Genomic DNA, 25165 nt, shown 5'->3' on the forward strand with positions numbered 1-25165 from the left:
TCAAAGCAGTTACAGATGACAATTGCAGACATCCAGCTTCCCAGGGTTTTGGTGGATTGCAGTGCAGATCCACACTCTATGGTGTGTGAGCTGCAGTGGGGTCAGATGTCTGGTCATCTACAGGAATTTCCTACCCAAGGTGCCTGAGCACCTCTTTGGTCCAGTTCCCTTGCCAGGATGAGGACAGAGAGCAGCTCCCCTTTTGTATTTGTGCCAAGTGAGAGCTTTTTCTCCCTTTAAAAAGAGGCTGAAGAGCAGCCATAATAATAAACACAAGGGAGCTGAAGGAACTGAAAGCACAGGAAGGCAGTGGGGAAGTGGGATAATATGAGGTGTGGGGTCTCCATCCCAGAGGAAACAGGTAATTGCAGGGACCATCAGAACCTTCCTGCCATTTACTGGAGACATCTACAATGGCTTGGAAGTAGATAAGCACAAGAGGAGTTGAAAGCCTTCACAGTGTGGAAGAATCATTTACAGATGGGAAATAATTTCTTAGGTTGGATTTAGGGAAAGGTTCTTCCCCCAGAGGTGCTGGCACTGCCCAGGCTCCCCAGGGAATGGGCACAGCCCCGAGGCTGCCAGAGCTCCAGGAGCCTTTGGACAGAGCTCCAGGGATGCCCAGGGTGGGATTGTTGGGGGTCTGTGCAGGGCCAGGACTGGGGCTGGATGATCCTGGTGGGTTGCTCACACCTCAGGATACTCTGTGATTCTGTGAACATGGTGGTTTTGGCTGTCCCCACAGAGAAGATCTGATCTGGACGCTCACAGATCACTTTGGCAACCTCTCCCAGTGGGGTGAAATAGATGTGGGTGAGAGAGGCACAGCAAATGTTTTTGGTGGCATTGTGCTGTTTTTTGACCAGCTGGCAAGGGATGATGTCCACTAGAACATCTGGCTGCAGATGTGGCTCTTCCAGCTGAGCTGGGGCCCAGGATGAGGAGCCAAAATTGGTGTCCATGGATATTCCTCTGCCCACATCATTTCCATCAGATCTTCATCTCGATCTCTGTGTAGTGATCAGACAGGTCCAGGTGCAGTGCTGGAGCCTCTCCCAGCTGTCAGGAACCACGTGATGGGCACAGCAAACCCAGTTTGGGCACTGTCCTTGCACTGCTGTGCTGTATCAGGTGCAACCACTTCTCTCTTTGTAAAGCCCTCAGCAGGAAAAGTCTGGATTTGGGGGTGGATTTGGCTGGGGAGCAGGAAGGCACAGCTCCAGCGTGGCTGCTCTGTGCTCGTGTGATTGATGATGGGCTGGTCTCGTGCTGGTCCCGTGCTCTGGTGTGCCCTGGGAGCTGTGGGGTGAAATGGAGCTGGTGACAGTTGTAGACAGAGGGAGAGGCAGAGCTGTCTGCAATGACGGCCGTGCAATAAAGATGCTCTGGAGTTAATCCTCCACCATCTGTCTTCATTCTGCTAATAACCCACTCAATCAGCTGCTGCCGACTGTTTGTTAACATTCAGAAACAGATACATAATCAGGAGGAGCGTGCTGTTAGCTCAGGAGGGGCTGGATTGCTCCTTGGGAACGGCTCTCCCGTGGCCATGAGGGTGGAGCAGTGGGAGCCACGGAGGGTGGCCTGGATGTCCCACGTGCAGTGCAAGGGAGGTGGTGCTGGGGCTGGAGCTGATGCTGGGCTGGCAGTGAGCTGACTTACCCTGTTCTGCCAGGGCTTGTGCCACCCTGATTCAAGGTGATTTTGGAGTAGAAAAATGTTTTCTAGAAGGTGGGTCACCTTATTCCCCAAGAAAAAGCATTTTGAGCTACTCTGAAAGTTTGGGTTTGTTCTTCTATTCCACTTCTCCTTTCTCACGCAGTTCTCTCCCCAGGGGCAGGCCAGGGGTGTGCTGGAATATCTCTCTCTGCTAACCCATCATGCCTGGTCCCTCCCTGTCCATACCTGCAGGTCCCAAGCTGGCCTTGCTCCGCTCTCCTTTGTAGTGGTCCAAGGCAGGAATTCAGATGCTGCTCCTGCATTTTACTTCTTGTCTCCTGCCTTTGACTACTTGCCAGATCTAACTCGAGTCATTAGCAAGCGTCACTGCAGCAATTATGGCACTTTTTGGCTGCCATTCATAAAGCTACTAACGGGAACGATTAAGCACTGAGAGGTGTCAGCCTTCACCTCCACCACCTGTTCCCACCAGCCGCCAGCTGCTGGAAGGTGCCTGTAACAACATCCCCCCACACAGGGCAGCAGGACAGGGCAGATCCCTGCCCTCGTCTGACCTCCCCTTCCAGACTCTTCACTTGCTCTCATGTCCTCACATGTGGAGGGCAGATGGAAACTCCATGGGATGGACACAGCTCTTGGTCTATGAGGGGTGGGCTTCATCTTCGTGCCCAGCACGGAGCAGGGAAAGCAGGCACAGCTGGGGAAAGGGACAGAAGGATTTGGTGCAGCATCTTCCTCCTGGAGCAGTGAGTGGTTAATGATCTGTGCTCAGGGAAGGACAAACCCTCCTCTTCAGAGAGATGCAAACACTGCCTGCTGTGCCAGGAGAAGGCTGTGCCGCAGTTATCTCCGGCAGCAGCCGCTCTCTGTTTGTGTTGGGGCTGGGTTGTGCATTCAAGGTGTCTCCATTCACTACACAAAGCACAGCAGCACCAGCAGCCTGTGCTGCAGAGCTGCAGCTCCACATAGCAACGAGTGCTCTGCCTTCTGTGCGAGAGGGAGAGCTTGGCAGATCATCTCTGCTGGGGAAGGGCTGCCCAGATCCAAGGTGCTCAGCTTTTCTTTAAAAGCCATGTGGGCTTTTAAAAGCATAAGACAAATCTTCCATTTTGGGAGGGTGAAGAGTGAGGCCTTGGAAGTTTTTCAGTCTGAGCTGCAATCTCACCTTGACTCTTCTGTTCTGAAAGTTTGGGATCTTATTTGAAGACACTGGGACTAATGGAAAGCTCTGTTCTTTTGTTCACAGAATCCCAAAATGTTAAGGGTTGGAAGGGACATTAAAAATTATCTGGTCCCAGCTTTCCCTGGCCATGGACACCTCTAGGGATGGGGCATCCACAACCTCCCTGGGCAACCTGTGCCAATTTTTCACAGTGAAAAATTTCTTCCTGATATCTGGTCTAAATTCCCATTTGTGCCCATTCCCTCTTGTCCTGTCACTACAGCTCCTGACAGAGTCCCTCTCCCCCTGTCCTGTGGCTCCTTCCGATACTGGAAGGTGCTATAAGGTCTCCACACAACCCAATCTTCTCCAGGAAGGTGCTCTCATCCTCTTGTCAAAGTCATGGCCTCCTCTGGACTTGCTCCAACAGCAAGTTGTTGGGAGAAGGGGGAGGAATTCATCCACATAGCTCAGACATGGGCAGGGCTGAGCTGGCCCAGAGAGACAGGGACAGTGCTGGCCTAAATGGCAGGAGAGCCACCAGCCTGTTCTGTTTGGGATGATTCCTGCATCCATGCAGCCTTCACAGACTGCAGCCTCCAGGAATCATGGAACCATGGAGTCATCCAGAGGTGTGGGTTGGAAGAAACCTTCAGGATCACCTAATTCCAGCCTCTGGAAGGTTGATCCTGACCAGTCCTGCCTGCAGAGCTGGGCAGCTGCCAGTTCCCAGCTCTGGCTTCCCATCGTGACTTGCAAGCACTGCAGCTCCACGTGGGGGGCTTGTCCTGACCTTTGGGGGGGCTCCAGTCTGCAGCAAGGTGCTGCATTTTGGTGCTGCCAGACATGGGGAGAGAATTGTGCATATATGAAAGCTGGGTTTATGGCTTGTAATTATCTCATACCCATTCTTAGAATAATTATAGCTCCTCCATTATTAATAACTGGAATTCCAGTCCTTGTCATAGATCACAAAATGGAGAGGAAGCACAACCCAGGTTTTGCATAATGTACCTTGGCCTAAATCGAATAATTGGTAAAATGGTGAAAATTGTTCAGTTTCCCCCCATTCCTTGATGCTGGAATTAGTGAGATATTAGTGCAATTAGCCAGTGCTTCCATTTGAGGCTGCAATCATTTGGTTTGTAATTTAGAATAAATGTAAAAGCCCACTTATGCTTCCAAACGGATTATTTGTCCTGTTTAAAAGTATCTAATGGGGCGGCTGTCATCTAAGCAAGATACATTTGACCCATTTCAATTTGTTTCCCTTTTAATCTGCTATCTGTTTTCCTGGATCTTTTTTTACTAAAAACATAAAGAAGAAGTGGGCGAGAGAGACCAAAGAGGGAGAGAATAGAGGTGTTATAGATCCGGAGTTTATCATAAGCCAAAGTAACTCGAAATCAAGGCTGTTAAACTGCAGAAAGCAATAAAAAGAAAACACTATTTGGAATCGTTTAAAGGGCCGAGTGCCTTGTCAATGAAAGGTTGCTCTATTTGACTGCTCCTTAATAGCTTCTCTGAGGCAATCTGCAGCTCCTGCAGGAGCGAGGGCTGCGGCTCCTTCTGCAGCAGCGCTGCTGCGGGGCACAGCTGGGTCCTTGGGGAGCTGGGCAGCACTGCTGAGGTGGGGAAATACAATACCTAGGAAGACAAAGAGGAAAGGAGATGGATTTAAACACCAAACTGGGTAAAGTTTTAAAGGATGTCACAAATATTGAAATCCTTGATAATGTGGTGGGCACAGAGCGTGGCTGAGTTGGTGTTTGTAGGGCTGTGGGCAGATCTGTCACAGAATCAAAGAATCATGGAGTGGTTTATCTTGTAAGGGACCTTAATGCTCATCTCATTCCACCCCCTGCCGTGGCAGGGACACCTTCCCCTATCCCAGGTGGCTCCAAGCCCTGTCCAGCCTGGCCTTGGACACTTCCAGGGATCCAGGGGCAGCCACAGCTCTCTGGGTACCCTGTGGCAGGGCCTGCCCACCCTGCCAGGGAACAATTCCTGCCCAATATCCCATCTAACCCTGCCCTCTGGTAGTGGGAAGCTATTCCTCCTTATCCTGCTCCTCTATCCCTTGTCCCAAGTCCCTCTCCAGCTTTCTTGGAGCATCTTTAGACACTGAAAGGGACTCTAAGATCTCCCCAGAGCCTTTTCTCCAGGTGAACACTCAGCTCTCCCAGCCTGGCTCCAGAGCAGAGGGGCTCCAGCCCTGGAGCATCTCTGTGGCCTCTCTGGACTCGCACCAGCAGCTCCAGGTCCTTCTGATGTCTCATCCCTCATCATCCTTCCCTCCATAGCCTTCCATTTCTCCAGTGGAGAACAGAAATACTCACAGTATATTTTCCTCCCAGAGCCTGAGGCTCCTTTCTACAATGGTCTGATTTGCAGCTCCTGTCTGTCAGGCCCCCTGTTACTGCCTGGAGAGAAACCAGCTGGGGCTCTGGGATGGAGTCCCTGCTCTTTTGGGAAAAAATGGCTTGTTCAGAGAAGCTGACTGTGCCTCTGCTCCAAATGTCTCTCTGCTTGACCGCCTCTTCTGCTCCCTGCCATAGTTCAAACTGGGTTCAGTGAACCCTTCCTGCCAGCAAAACCTCTGATTAGAGCGTGGCACCAAGACACAGTGGCATATTTGTGCCACCCATTAACAGCCCAGCAAGGCAGTTGCTGCCTCAGAATTACTTGGATTTATGGGAACACTTAAACTAGATCCTGCAAGTGACTTTTACATCTGCAGCAGCACAGGCTGAGCATGAATCTTCCTGAGCCTCAAGGATAAATAGGACCTAGTCCCTCTTATCCCTGTAAAACATGACCTTTCTCCTCTACCAGATGCCAGCAACCTCAGTGCTGCTGTAGAAGGTCAAACTTCTCTTGGCTCTCTGGCCTGACAGTGGAAAGGGTCTGTCCTTTGGGACCAGACCTGTGGCATGTCACTTGGTTTAGTTCAAACAGTTCTACTCAGCCTACAGCAGAGCTCAGCAGCCCAGAAACAGCTCCAACAACACCCCAGCATCTTCCCACAGCTTTGCCCCCTGGGCTTTGCACCGTCTGCACCCTGGAAATGGGATTCCTGCCAAGCTTAGCTCCAAGCTGCAGGATCCCTGGCACAAACTGCCCTGGCAGCCACAGTGGTGGCAGCCCCATTTATCAGCTGATCTCCACTCTCCCCATGGGCTGTGGTGGGAACTCTGCATTGTCTACTCTGCTGTCACTCCCTGTGAACGTGCCACCCCATCCTGGGCTCACAGCTCTGAGGTGGGGGAGCTCCACTGCTGTCACTCGTGTCCCTGCACAGACACCACCACAACTGATTAGGGCCAGCAGCTCTGGGTAAGCTGCACTGAGCCTTTTGTTCTTTATCTGACAAGGGCCTTGGGAAGGAAGAGGAGAGTGGATAGAGCTGCTCCCAAGGTGTTGTTAAGGATGTGTTGTTATCTCAGAGGTCTCATTGATATTTCCGTGGTGCTTTGTGTGTCTGGGAGCTGAACAAGGCAGGGATGTAAGTGAAACCTGAGGAAAACCAGTGTAGGGGCTGTCTGTGACTGGTGTCAGGGGAAACTCTGCCTGGGTTGGTTCAGCTGGAAAACCGAGTAAGGCAGGATCTCCCTGGCTATGAGCCGAGTCCTGGCTGGTGCTGAGCATTCCCGAGGATGCTGCTCAGGGAAGGATCCTGTGTTATCTGCTGTTCATTCTCCCCAGCTTCCTGCTGCTCTCTGCTCCTTTGGAGAGGGGGAGCAGAGTTCCATCCGTGATGTTCCAGCTGTCTACAGCGACTGTAGAGCGGCTGAACAACTCTGCTGCTCATAAATCTGATCCAAAGCTCAGGAGCTTTACGGTAACGGTGTTGTTGTAGCAGTTAATGGTCGAAGGGTATCATTTTATCTATTGATTTCAGCAGCAGTCCCCTGTGGAAAGCTATTGCTGCGTGGTCTTAAATAAATGAATACGATCTTTCCTCACTCCCTGAGTACCAGCATCAGACATTTCAGGAGCTGCTTCTCTCACTGTTCAGCCTGCAGTTGTGTACAGAACCTGGATCCTGTGGAATCTGTGCACTGCTCCTTTGCAGGACTTCCTTGGGGAAACCACTAAAACCATTTCAGGAATCTTAGGCTGGAGAGGGACTCTTCACAAGGGCATGTAGTGGTGGGACAAGAGGAGATGGCCTAGAGCTGAAGGAGGGCAGGGTTAGATGGGATACTGGGAGGAAATTCTTCCTTGTGAAGGTGCTGAGGCCCTGGCACAGGTTTCCCAGAGAACCTGTGAATTCCCCATCCCTGGAAGCATTCCAGGCCAGTTTGGACAGGAACCTAGGATACTGGAGCAACCTGGGATAATGGAAGGTGTCCCTGCCCATGGTAGGGGGTGGAACAGGATGGTCTTTAAGGTCCCTCCCAACCAAACCATTCTGGGATTCCATTATTTACACACATGGATCAATATCTAGAGTGGGATATAGATTATTTCAGCCACTTGAATTCCATTGCCCTTGCCATGTCCCTTTAGATCCTTTCTGGCACGGAAATGGGATGTGCCCCTGAGGAATATGTCAAGTTGTTGGTAAAAGCTTGTCCTGTGAGCAGCAGGCAGAGCTAAGGCTGGGGCCTCACCTTGCCATGGCTGCCTGGCCATCTTTTGGTGCTGTGGGCTTTGAGCCAGTTTCTTTTTAATCAGGAGGTGGGAGGACATGAATGACAGGAGGTCCAAGGCTTCTGGAGATGGCAGCTCTGGCTTTCCCAGCTCTACGCTGTTCCAGGCTGAGTTTCCCTTGGAGCTGGATCTGCTGATAGTTTTCCCTTCTCTGCAGAGCTGTCACTGCAGCCTGGGCTCTGTCATTTAGCTTTTCTCCCTTGTGTCCATGGGGACCCTGCCAGGGAAGCTGCTGGCAGCAGTGGGATCAGCAATCCCAGGCACACTGCTGACACAGAATCATGGAACTGTTTAGACTGGAAAATATCTCGAAGATCACTGAGTCCAGCCAATAACCCAGCACTGCCAGGCCACCTCTAAAGGACATGGTGACCACCAGAGCAGAGCCTGGACAGGTGGGTCTGGCTCTGCCATTGAGCCAGGTGCTGTAAATCCCCCTGACACGGACACGAGAGCCTGGCTGTGTGCAAGCCTCCAGCTCTCAAGGCATCTGGAAGCCATTGCTTTCAAGACAACAATCCAGATTTTGGTCAGAAAAGGGGCAGGATTCTGACAGCACTGGAGAAAGGGAATCAATAGCATCATTTCTGCTATTTTGGGGGGGCACTTGTGGGGCACAGACACTGCAGTGCACACATGGCTGCAGGGAGACACTGGGATTGTTCCTGCCTGCTCTGGATCTCCAGCCTCCCTCTTCAGGAGGCAGCCACATACTTTCTGCAGGCAGAGATGGTTTGCTGCTGCCCAGACTGGAGCAATGAAGGAGTACCAAGCTCCTGTCAGTTAGAATATAAATTAAAACCACTGCAGCCTTGTAAGTCCCACCCTGAGACACACTTGGGATGGACAAACAGCCAGGCCTGCCATTGAAATGGCTCTCGAGCCAGCACGAGGAAATCTGCTGTGCAATTGTGAGCAGAAACTGGAGTGCTGGAGCACTTCCAGCCCAACAGGCAGTGGGGTGGGAGCTAAGACTGGTGTGAAGACAAAACCCTCTGGTGTTCTGGACACTGGGGAGCCAGTGCCTTTGCTGTGCTTGGAAAAGGCTTAAATAACTCATTTTGAAGCTCCATCCCTGGGGCTTCCCTGTGTGTCACATAACACCATCCCTGCAGTCCTGCAGTCCCAACCCACAGCTTGAAGCTCCTCTCTTACAGGAGCAGTGTGAGGCAGCTCTATTTCACTGCTATAATGACAAAATGGGATGAAATTGTGTGTTTCAGGCCGGCAAAATGATCCTACTTCCATTCCTCAGTGAAGTGGGGCTGTGCTGGATTTGACTGAAAGACACTGCCAAGCACCCAGCAATGCACAGCTGTGTTTGAGATGACTTGGTTTTAAACCCTTCTAAAAATCTTTTCTTATCATAAGGAAATAGGGAAATCTGGTTCTGAAGTATCCAGCTGAATGCTGCAAGTCCTGCTTTTCTTGTTTGCCCCAAGTTATTTGCTGTATCTGGCCAAACCCTCCACCTGTGTTCACTCAATGATTGAAGCCTTCAGGCTGAGGCTGATGAAGATGAAAAAAGTGGGAATGGTCAAAAACCTGCAGGACAGGTGTGGATCATGTGTGGGGGGAGAGTGAGTGGAATCCCCCAGACCAGGCAGCCAATGCAAGGATTATTTAGTAGCCAAGGCTGCCACGATGAACCTTCAGAGAGCAAAGAACATCAGCCACAAACCTTCCCAGTTCCCTCCAGTGCAGCACCACCTCAGGGTCAGTATCTCTGTGCCCTTCTACACCCAGTATTTGCTCCCATGGGTATGTACTCCTCTATAAATGTATTAATGGAGCTAATCTCAAAGCATATCCAGAGATATAACTTGAGATGGATTTCTTTTTTTTCTCTTTAACAAAGATGAAGCTTTTATATAGACAGGGAAAAGAGAAGGGAAGTGAAATGTTCAGTGACTAATGATCCTCATCAATATTCATGAGAGTCAGTAGCATTCCGAGATTTAAAATAAAGGAAGAAAGAGAGAAAGGCATTGACTCCTTTAGAAGCTAAATAAAATATTTAGGTTGACCTGGAGATAAGTGTGCTGGCTCTGTTGCCATCAGCTCAGACCAGTGTTCAATCCTGGAGCTTTCAAAGCAGGAGCTGAGCTGCTAGTGGATTTTCCTGGAGACAGGGAAGGACTGGGTGGGCTCACACAGCAGCAGAAGCCTTCAGCTGAGGGTCAAATCCATGCTGGGACAGATGCTATAGCACCTCCCAGACAGGGAGGGAACAATCCCTGCCCCAGGAAGCCAGAGCTGGGGTATGGAATTGCAGCCAGGCTGGGATCAGGCATGGCCTGTCCAGGTGAGTCCCAGCTCTCACCATCCACCAAGGGGCTCCTGTCCCGGCCATTCCCTGCAGTGAGGCTGCTCTCTGGGACAGGGGATGGCCTGAAATGGTGACTTGGAGGGTGCAGTGGACACTGAAGGATCTAAAGCAGCTTCAGGGCTCAACTGCCTGGGGAGAATATCCTTTCTCCAAGCTGCAAGCAGCTGTAGATACTGGGGAGTTGATCTGCTGTTGTGGGAGGTGTCTCCTTATCTGTTTGCTGTTTTCTTTCTTCTTGCCCATCCCTGCCCCCAGAAAATCACCCCAAGTGTACCTAACTTGAAGGCGAAGCTTTAAACATCTCAAGATACTTGTAAATACATGGGAGAACCTTAATCCTTCCCCAACTCAGTCTTTTGTCAGCTGGGTGGGAGGAGAAGGAAAACTTCTGCAGAGAAATAGCTGCAATACAGGTTTGTGAGGATGTAGCTCTGGATGGTGGAGACAGAGAGAATACCAGGACCTTAACAAACAAACAGATTTAACTGCAGACAGAGCATGCCTTGAAGAAAGGCTTCCCCCCACCTTCTGCACATTTCTTCTTCTAAATCCTTTTCCTTTCTGCTTCTGCAACTTGCCCTTGTTTCCCTCTGCTTTTGAGGCTGCTCCTTTTCATTTCCAGGCCATCCCCTCCCTCCTCCAAGTGGCAGCTGTCCCACCCCTGCCGAGGTCGTTTGCCCTTGAGACCATCTTTGATCTGTGCCCTGATAGAAGGGCCGAGTATTGACTTTGGCTGCAGCTTCATTAAGAGGCAGCCTCATTTGTCAACTTGTTTGTTTCCAGAGCTGCTTGGGAGAGGGCAGAGCTTGCATCCCCTCCGAGCCGGGCGCTGCGAGAGTCCGGAATTAACTCCCTTCTCAAGGGATTCCATCAAGGTCATTGCAGGTGGCCCCACACAGTTCTCTCCTCCTCATTAATCGATGTCACCGAGGTTTTAAGCCATGTTAGCTCCAGTGGGAGTGTGGATGGGAGAGCTGTCCAGGCTCTGGGGGCTGCAGGAACCCGGGGACAGGTGCATTAGTTAATCCAAGGTGCTCCCAGCTGGGAAAAGAGGGCTGCTCATAGGGAAATCAGAGCTGGGGCCTTGGATGAGCTCTCAGTGGTGAGATCCTCGCAGGGGGTTCTCTAGGTCTGGCTGTGTAAGGATGGTGAGTAATGAAGATGAATTTCTCTTGTCAGTTGTCATCAGGTAGCTCATCTGCCAATAATGGCCTCTGGTTCCAATCCAGGTGCTCAGGTGGGTGATGGGAATGAGTTACTCGGGCTCTCCTGCACTCCTGGGGCTCAGTGAATAAAGCACTGACCAGCTTCTCAGGGAGGATTTTTCATTTTTTTCACCAGATTTTCATGGAGGGGAGTTTTTATTAAAGTTTAAATTATTTTATTACAGTGTTTGCTTGTAGGGTTTGCCCTCTGCAGGGGTCACATCCCTGCACTGCAGGTGTCCAGGGCAGGGAGCTCAGCTGCCAGGTACAGAGATGCCAGTGATGGATGTGCGCCATGGGCTGGTCCTTGGAGGATTTGGAGGGAAACAATCTTGCCCTACAATCACATGAAACTGAAACTCTAAACATTGGCACTCTCAGGGTGTTCAGGGAAAGTTCAGGGATCTGGAATTTGGATTTGATTTGGAATGGTTTCACACAACAGCCCTGGGAAGAAGAGAGGCTGATGGCAGTGCAGGAAGGGTATCACAGAATCAAAGAGTTATGGAATGGTTTGGGTAGGAGGGTGCCTTAAAGTTCATCTTGTTCCAATCCCCTGCCCTGGGCAGGGACACCTTCCCCTATCCCAGGTGGCTCCAAGCCCTGTCCAGCCTGGCCTTGGACACTCACAGGGATCCAGGGGCAGCCCCAGCTGCTCTGGGCACCCTGTGCCAGGGCCTGCCCACCCTCACAGGGAACAATTCCTGCCCAATATCCCATCCAGCCCTGCCCTCTGGCACTGGGAGCCATTCCCTGTGTCCTGTCCCTCCATCCCTTGTCCCCAGTCCCTCTCCAGCTCTCCTGGAGCCCCTTTAGACCCTGCAAGGGGCTCTGAGCTCTCCCTGGAGCCTTCTCCTCTCCAGGTGAGCACCCTCAGCTCTCCCAGCCTGGCTCCAGAGCAGAGGGGCTCTGGCCCTTGGAGCATCTCCATGGCCCCTCTGGCCTGGCTCCAGTTGCTTCATGTCCTTCCAGTGATGAAGACCCCACAGCTGGAGGCAGCTCCACTGGTGGGGTCTCATCTGAGCAGGGCAGAAGCCCTTCCCTCACCCTCTGGCCACCCTGTCCCATTGCTCAGGGCAGACCAGAGGATGGAGCTGGGGACAGATTCTGCAGCACAGGGCGTTTCCAGACCTGTCTGACCCTGTGCAGAAGCAGGTGAAGACAAAAAGCCAAACTTCACTGAGGTCCAGCTTCCTGCAGACCCTTAAGTCTCAGTGCCCTTGTGAGGAGGGGTCTAGTGAGGCTGTTTCCATATTCCTGAGATGCAGCAGCCTGGGCAGGAGGTGTGGGAGCACCAGCCCCTGTGAAGGAAGGCAGCTCAAAACCCAGAAGTTCCACAGCTCGGCTGTGCTGCAGGGGTTAAAGCTCTTTGAGTGCTGGGTACTTCCACACTCCTGACAGCACGGAGGGAGCTGAGGGAAAGATGTTCCTGGCTGTTGCCAGGGGCATTTTGCTTCAGCAGGTCCCGAGGTGATAAGGCAGCAGTAATTGTGCAGCTCCACGTGGGCTGCGATGGGACTGGCACCGCAGCAGTGCCAGTCCCTGCAGCGGGGGAGCACGGAGCAAAGGCAGGGAAAATTCTGACTGTGGTGGCAGGAATGCCCCAGGGATTAGAGAGCAGGTTGTAAGAGGAGAGACTGGAGGAGGTAAATTTATATAGTCTGGAGGAGGCTCAAGGGGAGACACGACCAGAGTCTATAAATACACACAGAAATAGAAACCAAGGGAGGAAATTATTCAGAAGGAGAGAGGACAAGGAGCAGCGCCTGAAGCAAAGCAAGAAAAGTTTATTCTGGGTCTTGCATGGAGGGAGAGCAGCCTTCAGCATCCAGCACCTGGGACAGGGTCCCAGCACTGCCAAGCTCCTGCTCTGCTCCCCACCCCTCCGATGCCTCCCAAAGCTGGATACTCCCCCTCCTAACACAGCTCCACTGTGTTTTACAGTAGCCCCACCTCATTTCTTCCCTGCCAGCCGTCTCACACGGGCGTCTGGCACCCAGCCACCCCAGCATGCCTCTGAAGGTTTAATAAAACAGATTGAGATGCACTTGGGCTTGTGGCTTGACAACTGGCTCCCCTTGGACAGGAACATTTGCCTTCGCTGGGTGACAATGCTTTGAGTCCGTCGCCTTAGGCACTGTGGCTCATTGCTAGTCATCTCTCCAATGAATAATACACAGGCCTGAATATCTGTCTGCATACATCTTCCTTTTCTCTAGGATAATTTAATGTTATCTTTGGGCCTCCTGCTTCAAAGATGAAGAGATTACTTCAAACCTGCAGCCCGCAACCACAGCCATCGGTTTCAAACGTCATTAAGTTTCATTATAACAAATAAACACTGCAATGACATTTATAAGTTACCAGAGAGCACAGAAACACAAATATGAAGCAGATAAACTGCATTTGATCCAAATAATTACTGCAGGCAATATCGAGCTTAGGCTGAGCTGGCAGGCGGGTGCTGGGTAATTTATAGGTGTCCGTAAGGCACTGTGGTGCACATTGCTTCTTGAAAATGATGATGATGGTTATGTGTCTCTCTCTAAAGCCTCAAACAGGTTATATTCCTGCCTCCTAGAAGGCAGGGAGCTTTTCCTCAAGTCAGAAATGGATGTGGCACAGGCAACTGTTACTGTTTGGGGACTTTGCTTTCACCATTCCTCAGGATTTCAGCCTGAGAAGGACCTGCATTTGAAGTTTGCTCTGATTTAAGCCACCAAAGAGCCTTATTTTTTTTATTTCTGTATTTGTTTGTTTATTTTTCCTTAGGGGTGTTTATTCCCACTGCAGAAAAGTTCTCAAGACTGGGGAATCCTTGGGGAGAGATTTCCACTGATTTACCCTGAGAGAGTGTAATTCTGTATTTAGAGAATAATGCAATACTAGGATACATTGATTTGGAAGGGATCTAAAAGGATCACTGAGTCAAACTCCTGATTAATGATAATAACATTCCTTTCATTTTGACTCCTGGCTTTACACTACCAGCTCCAAACCCTGAGCAAAGGCTCCTCTACCAGAAATCCTGGTGGAAAAGTATTTCCTCCAGCTGTCCCCCAAAAACCTGAGTGAAATGAGGTTTGTTGCTGTGCTGGTTGTGTGAACTCTCCAAAGAGCACATCATCTCCTAAGTGACCCCAGCAGGGTTTGTCATTCCGAGTCCTGCAGGCAGCAGCCCAGGAGGGGGGTCAGACACAGCTGAGTTTATTGACAAGCATCTCTCATTACCTGCTAATTAACACAGCAGGCTGGAATGTGCTAATCTGCTCTTGGACTGGGGTTTTGCACCAGGCAGCCATTGACTCTGCAGTGGGGACCATTGAGAAGGAGCTGGTGACAAAACAAACAGCAAAATCCTTGGAGTCACCTCCGAGCTGTCCCTTCTCCAGCAGGGAAGGGGAGAAGCCACAGGGTCTGTAGGCAGTGACAAGGCACAGCCCCTTCCCTGTGCCTTCTCCCAGGGCTGATAAAGCAGTTGCAGGGCTGTAATTATTGACTGGATTCACATTGTCTCTCATTTTTCATGGTTCTTGGCTTTACTGGGTAAAACCCAGGTAAAAAGCAGCAGCTGGTTGTTGTCGGCAGTGGTGCAGGTCACTGGCCTCTTCTGTGATGGATAAATGCACTTTCTAGGTGTTTCCTTGGCTCTGGGGATAGCACAGCCAAGATTTTCATGGAGGGGAGCTTTTATTAAGCTCCCACATACAAACAGAGAAATATGCGAATTTTTAAGCACCTTCCTGGGGTAACAAGATGGGCACATGTGTGAAACAATTCCTGCTCAGAGATGATCTGCTCCCTGTCTGTTCATCTCAGCATCTCCAACCCCTCCTGCCTTCCCCCTGCCACTTCTTTTGTGTGTGTATTACATATACTTCACTTTAGGCTGTTTTTCAGAATAATTTGTTTTAATTTTAAATATGAATCTTGCATGTGTTAAAAAAAAAAAAAAAAGCACATATTTACAATCACTTCCACTTGTAAAAATCCAAACAAACAATAATTATAGCAGAAACCTGCTAATTCTCACTCCACTTCATCTTCAGAGCTGATAATTCACACAGCACAACCCCGAGCAATCCCGCCCTGCTCTGGTGAACAGCGGGAGCTGGAGCGAGTCCACAGCCTGCTCTGCAGTATCCCAGAGCTCATCTGGCCTGGAGCTCCCCCAAAAGCCACCCAGGTGATGTTTCATGCAGACAGCAACTTCTCAGCCTCCCAGGGCAATAATAAGATTTATTGCTGCCTTCTCTTCCCCCCATCCTTGAGTTTTGGTGCCACCAAGATGTTTCTTGTTCAGGGAAGTTCCCTGTTAAGGGAATCTTTGATGGTGGCACTTCCAACATCAGCAGAGATGGAAACACCCTGTAGAGAGACTCATTTAACCACTCCTTGGATGAATTCTCCAATCTATACAACATCTCACCAATCTGTAACAAGACTAGTTAAAATTATTTTGAGAAGGAGCAGAATTTTCCATTCATTTTAATATTATAGAATCCCAAAGCAGCTTGGGTTGGAGGGGACCTTAAAGATCATCCAACCTCCCTTCCCTGTGCAGAGAATGTAACATTAAATATCTGCATTTTCTGTTCTGAGCTGCATCTTCATTCTGATTTCTCTCCATGCCTCAAAGCGTGCGATAACAGATTTTGAAAAACGAGGATGGAAGTGAAACATGGTGCGACCCAAGGCAAGCTCTTTGCTCTAATTTTCCACCCCGTGAACTGCACAACTTCCAGTTGCCTCTCTTCCTGGGAGCAGAGCCAGACTTTGAAATCTCCAAATCGTTTGTGAAATGGATTATTCATCCTTCTCGTTTTCCTACGGACGAGTGTCCTCTGTGCCCTCTAACTCAAAGATGAGCTGAGATTTAAAGGACTCTATTTCAAAAGAGCAGCCCTGATCTGGGAACAAAGGGTGGGCAAAGGGGATGTCCCTGGATTGACTGTAATCCAGGAAAGGGGGATCACCTGAGAGATTTCAGAAGGTCACAAGAGATAAAATCCTTCAGGATTTTATCTGGGAGACTTTGTGCAGGCTGGAGCCCACTGGTTTGCACATCTGCTGTTATTTTTAGAAGAAAAAGATCCTTTTTCTTCTCTGTGGATTAAAGTGGGAGGTTTTAGGTCCCAGGAGTGTCTGTGCAAGCCTCCTGTGGCTGGGGACCTGCCACCTCCTTTCTGAGCTACAAATAATTATCATCCAAAAAGCAGCTGGAGGTGCCACAGAGAGAACTGCTTGGCTGGAATTTCTGGAGCAGGAGCTCTGTTCTCCCCCCTGAGCCCATCAGCTTGGCTCTGGGGAGCTGTGCCAGGACACTGCACCTTGACAGGAGAACAAATGGTGATTTCCTATTGTGCCACAGCTTCCTCGGGAGCGCCGGTAACAAAATATTTCTTGGAGTCATTGGCAGTGTTCAGTGGAGCCGGGCCTACAGGTGGATCAATGTGAGGAAATCTATTTCCCTCTGCTCTTGTCTCCACCAGGGATTGGTGCTCAGTGCCTGCCCAGGGTTTCCAGTGCCTCTGGAGCAGCTGCTGATGCCACTGTCCTCGTTCCCAGCAAGGACAGGCATCACCTCGTGCCCCGAGCAGCCTTGGCAGGGGCTCAGAGCTTAGGGCTGCCCTTGCAGAGGGAGCCACGGCAGCCCAGGCACTGGGATTCCTCATCCCTGGCCCCAGCCCAGGGTGCAGGGAAGCTCTCACACCTCTCCCCTCTGCCACAGCTTTAGTGACACCACCAGCTTTGCCTCTTGCTGACCCTTCAGCTCCTCTGCCACCCCCCTGTGACACCTCACCTGTGCCAGCCCCTGGGTAAAACACCACCTAATCCAGATTGCTGCCTCCACCTCCAGCCCTGCTCGAGTCCTGTGTGCCCCAAAGCACGCACTCCAGTGCTGGCAGTTTGTCTAACAAGAGAGAGTGCTGCCTGCTCAGAGCTCAGGGATATCTGGGCAGCAGGTGAGGCTGTGAGAGCAGAGCAGCCAGGAGCCATCCACAGAGCCTGGAGCCATCCGTGGAGCTGGAATATTCCACGAGATCCAGTCTGTAAGGTCAGTGGAATGCTGCTTTTTGGTGCCTCGATGCAGTACATTCGTTTGTTTCCCATCAGTGCAGCTCCCAGGAGCAGGCGTTTAATCTCACAAGAGGTAATTCTCCAGGCTGCTGCGGGAAGAGTTTGCTAATAAATATCCCATGGTAAGGATACTCTTACACCTTTCCCAATTGGCAGCTAATAACCGAGCAGCTGATGACATTTCAGCCCTTTCTGCATGGCTGATCAAACTCCTCACAGTGACTTTGAAAGCAGTGCTGGGATTTCATGTGGGTATCAAAGCCAGCGGAACACTCAATAGTTCAGATCTCTTGCCTGTGTGACTAATAGACAAAAAGATCTCTGAAAGGTTTAATATCTTACTCCAAATTTTCCTGTTTCCTGTTTGAAGCTACTTAGTGGACACAGTGGGATGTTGGTGGTTCCTCTCAAAGCAGGGCTAGGAAAATATCTGACATCACTGCAGGATGAGCTCAGCTCACAGCACATGGGCTTGCTGAGAGCTGGTCATGGCCAGGAGATAACGCATTCCCAGAGGCCAGGCAGGAGAGCAGAGCACTGGCTTAGCACCTTAAACTCTGTTCTGGCAGCTGGCATGAGGACCACAGGATCATTTCATTTGAAAAAGATTTAGGATCATCAAGTCCAGCCCTCAAACCAGCACCCCAGCATGTTCACCACTAAGCCGTGTCCCCAAGTGCCACATCCACACATCTTGTGAGCACCCCAGGGACAGGGACCCCACACTGCCCTGGACAGCCCCTTCCAGAGCTTTGCAACCCTTTCTGTGAAGAATGTTTCCCTAAATTATCCAACCTAAACCTTCCCTGCTGTGACCTGAGGCCATTTCCTCTCATCCTGTCTCTTGTTCCCTGGGAGCAGAGCCTGACCCCACCTGGCTGCCCCCTCCTGCCAGGGAGCTGCAGAGAGGGAGAAGGTCCCTCCTGCCTTTCCTGGTGCTCCAGCCCCATCCCCAGCTTTGTTGCTCTACTTTTCATTGCTTTTCCTGAGCATTTCTTCGGCTGTTTCACCTCGGTGCACCCTACACCTTCCCCTCTGAGCTGCACAGGGGGCTGGAATCACTGGGGACCCCCAGGCTGTGCTTCCAGGGAAAGTCTCATCTCCCTGTGTTTGTGGGTGGGCAAGGCACGAGCTCAGCTCCTGCTTCCCTCTTGGAGCAGGGACACCTCTGCCAGGTCACACAGCTGGCTGCTGGCCAGCACCATTCCATACACCTGAGCCATCCCTTGACTGAAGGTGTTGTGCTTTGGTTTCTTTCAAGTTGAATAATTCAGCACTGAGGCCACGTGAGCCTTTTACGCAGTCACACTAAAAAAGGCCAAACTGATATTTTAGTTCAAATGGATTTCATTTTATTTTTTCCCCAAGGAAGCCAAATTTTTAAAAAAAATGGAAATCTTATGCAATGGCTGAACTCAAGCTACCTCTGTTTCCTGTTTGTGCCACAAAGCCCAAGGAAGTGCCTGACATGGCTGTGGCCATGACCAACAAGGGGCTCTCCTGTGGGGAGGCTGATCCACATCTCCCCACTGAGGACAGCATCCCTGGTGCAATCCCTGTGCTCCTGTCTGGGCAGCCACGGCTCTTTTGCTTCTCTGATGGTGTAAGAAAAGCTCATCTCTGTCCTTGTCTGGAGAAATCCTTGCCCCTGGGGATCTGTGGCTCCCTCTCCTTGCTGTTCCCTGTGCTCCATTCTCGGCCAGGCCTTGGGTCTCAGTGCAGGTCTGGGTGTTGTCTCCCAGCAGGGAGGGAATTGGGATGCAGGAGGTAATGAGCAGGCTCTTCCCCTTGCTTCCCCACGACTGACAGTTCCAGAGAGCTCTGTAAATAATGTAAGGCTTTTGTCTGCTTGCTTTTCCTACTCATTGGAAAATCAATGTGGGCACGTGTTCTGGAGCACCACGGGCCCTGGGAAGGGGGCTTGGTGTCCTTGGCTCCAGGGAGGGGACCCAAAGGAGCACTGAGAAGCAGCCTGCTTGTCATGGCCATGGCAGGAGCTGTGTGGGGTGCTGCAGAGCCAGGCACTGCTCTGCTGGGAAAGTGTGGGCACGGAGCCATCTCTTCCCAGTCCTCCCCATGGCCAGGAGACAGCTCCATCTCCAGGCATCGTGCCACAAGAAACCAGCTCCAAGCTGGGCTGAAATGCCTTGATTTCCATCGGGTGGGATCTGCTTGGTCTGAAGAGGGACCCTGCTGGGATTTTGTGTAGGATTAGGATGTCACACAGCAGACCCTTGATCATCCTCCTACCACGCGTCGTGACAGCTCCAAGCTGAGGGAAGGATCAGCTCTTCCCACTGAGGACAAGGAGAATGTCCCACCACTCCTAATCACCAGGCCTTTCATTTCAGAACAGTAATATTTTGACAAGGAGCTCATAGTCCTCCTTCTCCACTTCTATGCTCTTCTCAACAAAAAGGACTAATTCTTTTCAGAGCACAATGGACATTCAAAGCTTCACTTACATAAAAGCAGCCACAATGTCTCCATTTCTAATGAGTCATTGTTCCCTCGGTGAGTCCCTCGCTTCCTACTACAATACTCACTCCTCTTGGGTAATGAAAATTTAACTTTCTGCTGCTCCCGGTTGCTGGTTTGGGCACAGGAGGCTGCAAGCTGAAATAATTCAGCCAGGAACTCATGCAAACAGATTTCAGTCTTCAGAGAGCTTTAAAAGCCTGTCACAAACTCTGGCTTCAGCGATGGAAGGGGCTTCAAGGTTCTGCTGCAGCACAGACTGTGGCAATGTCATTGTGTAGGCGCCTTCCTCTGTTCTCTGGGATGTAAAACAGGATTTTGGGGCCTTGTCACCATCCATGGGCGTTGGGACATTGGAAAAGCAATGCCCTGGCACTGGCAGTGTTTTTTCCCTTGGAAGGCACAAACAGAGAGTCCCAGCCTTTGTTTGAAAGAACAAGGCAACATTACAGAGAAACACTGAAAAACAGGAGCCACAGGTGCAAAATCCATTAAGGAAATATAAAGAGTTCTAAAGTGGTTGTCTCTTTTTTTGTCTTTTTTTCTTCCTTTAGCTTTTGTGACGCGCTTGTGATTTCACAAGGATCCTGCCTGGGGTTTTTGAAAGCAGGGTTAGTGTTTTGGCTGCTTGCTCTTCACCATGGTGCCTTTATTGTCCCTTTTGTTCCTGCCCTTCGGGATTTCAGTGGCTGCAGAAGTGCCCCCCATGAGACTCCTTGAGGAAGGCAGGAGCAAAGGGGCTGGCAGCTCCTCAGGGAGTGGGACAAAGCAGCAAAGGAGGAGATGGGAAGGCTCTGGGATCCTCTGACACCAAGCCCTGACCTACAAGAGCAGGTGACTGAGGTGAGAGCACACTCCCAGCTCCAGAGCACAGGTGGGACACAGGCATTGTGCTGGATCACAGCCAAGTGGCATCATTAGCATCTCATTTCCATATTTGTTTGCTTTTAAAACAAACCCAAAAAATCAACAGTTAATTCAGAGCCCTGATCTTTGCTTCTGCTCAGAGCTTTGCTGTGCTGGATGGACCGAGAGTCTCAGGGACAGAGACAGTGTCCAATGACTCCCAGAGTAGCTCCCAGGAAATTCCCAGGAAGCCAGGCATCAACTGAGTCGTTTCTTTGAAAATATTGCAAGTCTTTACACTTGAGGGAAGATGGGATGTGGAAGTAAAACAGTTTGGGCTGGGGGCACATGGACATGTTGCTGCATCTCCCTGCTTTGCTGTGCAGCCATTCCCAAATCCAGATTTAGGGATTCTTTGTGAAGCAGGAGGTGACAAGGAGATGGGTCATGAGGGTCCCATGTCTGGACTCTTGGTTGGGCTCATGTGGTGAACTGAATTTGCCTCTGGGTTCTCAGCACAGGAAGGACCTGGAGCTGCTGAAACAAATCCAGAGAGGCCACGGAGATGCTCCAGGGCTGGAGCCCCTCTGCTCTGGAGCCAGGGCCTAAAGGGGCTCCAGGAGAGCTGGAGAGGGACTGGGGACAAGGGATGGAGGGACAGGACACAGGGAATGGCTCCCAGTGCCAGAGGGCAGGGCTGGATGGGATATTGGGCAGGAATTGTTCCCTGTGAGGGTGGGCAGGCCCTGGCACAGGGTGCCCAGAGCAGCTGGGGCTGCCCCTGGATCCCTGGGAGTGTCCCAGACCAGGCTGGATGAGGCTTGGAGCAGCTGGGACAGTGGGAGGTGTCCCTGCCATGGCAGGGGGTGGAACTGGATAGGCTTTATGTTCCCTTCCCACACAATTCCATGAATCTGTGATGAACTCCTATCTCTGCAGATATTTTTGCTGAAACTCTGGATAGCAGGAGGGGTGAAATTGGGATCTCCTGCTTGCCCAACAGGTTGGAGTCAAAGCTCCTGCTTTGAAACCAAAGCATCATTTTGTAATACCATTTTAAACATTCCTGGAAAAATACCCAGCTGACGTCTTTCAACCCATTTTCTTGTAGCTGAAAACGCTCAGCCTGCATTTGTAAATCACCCTCTCCCAATCTCCCCATTTTCAGTTATTTTCTGTCAAGTATCTTATCTCCCTTAAAACTTTTCTGCAAATTACATGTTCCTTTGACATTAAGACATAAGCTGGAACGTGGACGGGCCTCTGATCTTCCAAACCCAGTTAAACCCAGTAATCAGACTTTAAGCTGATTTGAAAGTGAGTTGAGCTCTGCCTTCAGTACTTTTTTCTTTTTTTTTTTTTTTTTTATCTGTGATTTAGGGAGAGATGATCCTGCTGTGGAGCAGGGACTGGGCCAGGTAATGCTCTTAAGGTCCTTACACCCATCTTTCCTCTCCTGTGGCTGAGTCTGAGCTGTTTGTAGCTGAAATGGAGCCTTGGATGAATAAAAAATGGGTTTAAGTGACAATTCTTCACACTGAACAAACACGGGGAAGGAAAAGACAGGAGACATATGCCATGTTTCTGCTCTGATTTTCTGTGGCCATCAGCTCATCTTTAAAACAAATCAAGAAATAAGAGAAAAAGGAAAAATAAAACATATAAAGAGCTTCATTTCCAGCAGCAATTACCAAATGAAGCCTGTGCTTAATGGGCATTTGCAGAGGGCACAGACACCACTTTGTGCCTCTGTGTTCTCATTAGGGCTCATGCAGCTCCCAGCTGACAACCTGATAATTCTCACTGATAAAACAAATCTTTTTGGGTTATTGCTGCCTTCCTGCACTGTCCCTGCTCGCCCAGCTCTGCCTTGAGAATTGTCAGGATTACTGAGTGAGCTGTGAAAACCCAGTTAGAGGCTGGAAAGTAGATATTAAAATAAAACCACAGAACAACAAAGCAAAACACACACTTTTTCTGCTTTCTGAGTTTTCCCTCTCATCCCACTTTTCCCTGCTATCCTAGGAGTGCTTGTCCTTTATGAATCCAAAAACAAAAAAATACAGAGCTGATTTATATTACCTTTGAAATCAAATATTTAAATCTTAACTTAGCACAAGGCTTTGTGCTGGTGTCAGAGGCCACCATGACTTCCAGTGAGTGTCTCCCAGCAGGAAAAATGGGAATCCCATCTGGAATTAACCTGTGCTGTTGTGCAGGCAGCACCCCAGCACTGTGGAGTATCTGGGGTGAAAATCAGAGTTCATTGGAGAAATGTGGGTGCTGGGAGACCTGGGATCTCTGAAATACCTGGGAATAAGGTGCCCAAGGTGTTCCTGGAGATCTGCAAAAATTTCAGCTGGGCTTTTTACTTTCCTGTAATATAAAGCATCTGGAATTTGGAAAGGACAGCTCTGCTTTTCCCTGTGCTCCTTTAGGTGGCTAAGAGCGAGCTGAAGCTATAATAAATTAAATTGAAATATAAGCACTCATGTGGGGGCACATGCTGGTTCAACAGTGTGAGCTGGAGAATGATGGAGCTTTGGAGCCTTGCCCTGTAGGAAAGGCCCAGCAGCTCATCTGGAAACAAGTTCAGATGCAAGAACTTGTGTCACACTTAACCTTGGTTCTGGATTAATCATCAGTCAATGATTAAATGGAGTCGGTGTAAATTAGGATTGAATTGATTTGGGGTGGATCACATGGAGACTGTCTTGCTTTGACAAATTGGTTTTAAAGAGCAATTCTTCCTCCAGCCCAGTCCCTTCCATGGAACACTCAGTGGAGGGCACAGGCTCTGGATTCCTGCCTGATGCAGGGCCATAATTCCCACCCAGAGAGGCTCCTGGTCTTACAAACCCCACAGGGCAATTCAGTGGTTCTGCCTTTCCCCAGCACCTCTCTTCCCCAGATCATCTCCTGAATCCAGAATCAGAGCAAGACTAAGTGGTGGCAGAGCAATTCCAATGCTCCACAACCAACTCAGACAAAAGATTGTACCCACAGGAGCCCAGATATCGGCAGGTCTGCCTGAAACCACCCCACATTTAGGATCTTCCAGCTTCGGATTGTGGCTCTGCAGGGGGATTTTGGGGTTGTCCCATGCACTCATTAGGGAAAGAAAAAAAATAGCAGGATTGAACACTTTGAATCCCTGGAACAGTTTGAATCCCTGGAAGTGTCCACAGCCAGGCTGGACAGGGCTTGGAGCACCCTGGGGTAGTGGAAGATGTCCCTGCCCATGCCAGGGGTGGGATGAGATGAGCTTCAAGATCCCTCCCAACCCAAACCATTCTGGGATTCTCTGATTCTCTGAATGATTTTCAATCATTCAAGCCAAGGGAGAGAGAAAATAACACATAATGCTGAGCAAACTCTGCTTGGAAGAGGTTACAGTGACTGGAATACTTCCCATGGGAAATGAGAAGTGCCATGTCACACCTGAGGTGTGAGACATCCCACCATGGCAGGAGATGAGCCAGGGCTGGGATTTGTTCTTGCAGCATTCCAGGTAGGGAAGGGTAAGGAGAGAGATTTGTGAGTTGGATGATGCAGCTCCAGCAAAAGGCGGTGCTGAGGCAGAGCTGGGCCTTCCTGTCCCCTCCAGATGTGTGGGAAGCTCCCAACAAATTCCAGGAGGTTCACCTGGGGAGGGAGCAGAACAGCAGCAGCTGGTTGTTTCCCTGTGTGTTTTATAGCAGGTTGTTATCTGCACATCCTGATTTCAGAGAGCACATGAGGTGGGAGCAAGGCTCAGAAGCAGAGGACCAACATCCTCTTTTATTATGTGTAATATAAAATATTGCTGCTGCTGGACATCCTGCTGCTTCTCTGGCTGTGATCATTGTGGCTGAAACACTACCACCACAATTTGGAATAAAACTGTTACATGAAATGCTGGTGCCTCTTGGTTGGAGCTTTTGTTCCCCCCAAGAGAGCAAAAATATTAAAAATATTTGTCTGTCAGAAGTGCTGTATCCACCTCTGGGTCCTCAGCACAGGAAAGATGTGGAGCTTCTGGAATGAGTGCAGAGGAGACCATGGAGATGCTCCAAGAGCTGGAGCCCCTCTGCTCTGGAGCCAGGCTGGGAGAGCTGGGGGTGCTCACCTGGAGAGGAGAAGGCTCCAGGGAGAGCTCAGAGCCCCTGCCAGGGCCTAAAGGGGCTCCAGGAGAGCTGGAGAGGGACTGGGGACAAGGGATGGAGGGACAGGACACAGGGAATGGCTCCCAGTGCCAGAGGGCAGGGCTGGATGGGATATTGGGGAGGAATTGTTCCCTGTGAATGGGATGAGCTTTAAGGTCCCTTCCAACCCAAACCATTCCATCATTCTATGGGGCAACCATGTAATTAAGCAATAATTAAGAGCTGCAGAGCTCAGTCTCCCAATTGTGCTGTGCCAGGAGCATCCTGGACTGGTGCATCCCAAGGAACTGCATCGTGCTGGAAATCACTGGAGAACTGACAGTGTCCTGTTCCTCTCTTGTCCCCCTGTCCAGGCCAGGCGTCCTCGTTCACGCAGCAGCCCCAGGACCAGGTGGTGATCGCGGGGCAGCCGGTGACGCTGCTCTGCGCCATCCCCGAGTACAATGGCATCGTGCTCTGGATCAAGGACGGGCTGGCCCTTGGAGTCGGACGGGATCTCTCAAGTAAGTTGGGACACCACCCTCCACAAACAAGGAAAGCAGGAGCTCTCCTTGCCCAACCTTTATTTGGGGGATAATGTTTT

At 50.4% G+C, this 25165-nt stretch overlaps 1 protein-coding gene across 3 annotated transcripts in view; it reads left to right on the plus strand.

The window, feature by feature from the left end:
* Positions 1–25165, plus strand: part of KIRREL3 (kirre like nephrin family adhesion molecule 3) — a 357534-nt gene that overhangs the window by 230903 nt on the left and 101466 nt on the right. For all 3 annotated transcript variants that reach the window (XM_058856947.1, XM_058856948.1, XM_058856949.1), the window contains one exon: positions 24936–25085. In XM_058856947.1, coding sequence (XP_058712930.1) covers positions 24936–25085 — 150 coding nt within the window. The remainder of the gene's footprint in view (positions 1–24935; positions 25086–25165) is intronic.

The sequence above is a fragment of the Poecile atricapillus genome, chromosome 25 (assembly GCF_030490865.1).
Source record: "Poecile atricapillus isolate bPoeAtr1 chromosome 25, bPoeAtr1.hap1, whole genome shotgun sequence".
Taxonomy (NCBI): domain Eukaryota; kingdom Metazoa; phylum Chordata; class Aves; order Passeriformes; family Paridae; genus Poecile; species Poecile atricapillus.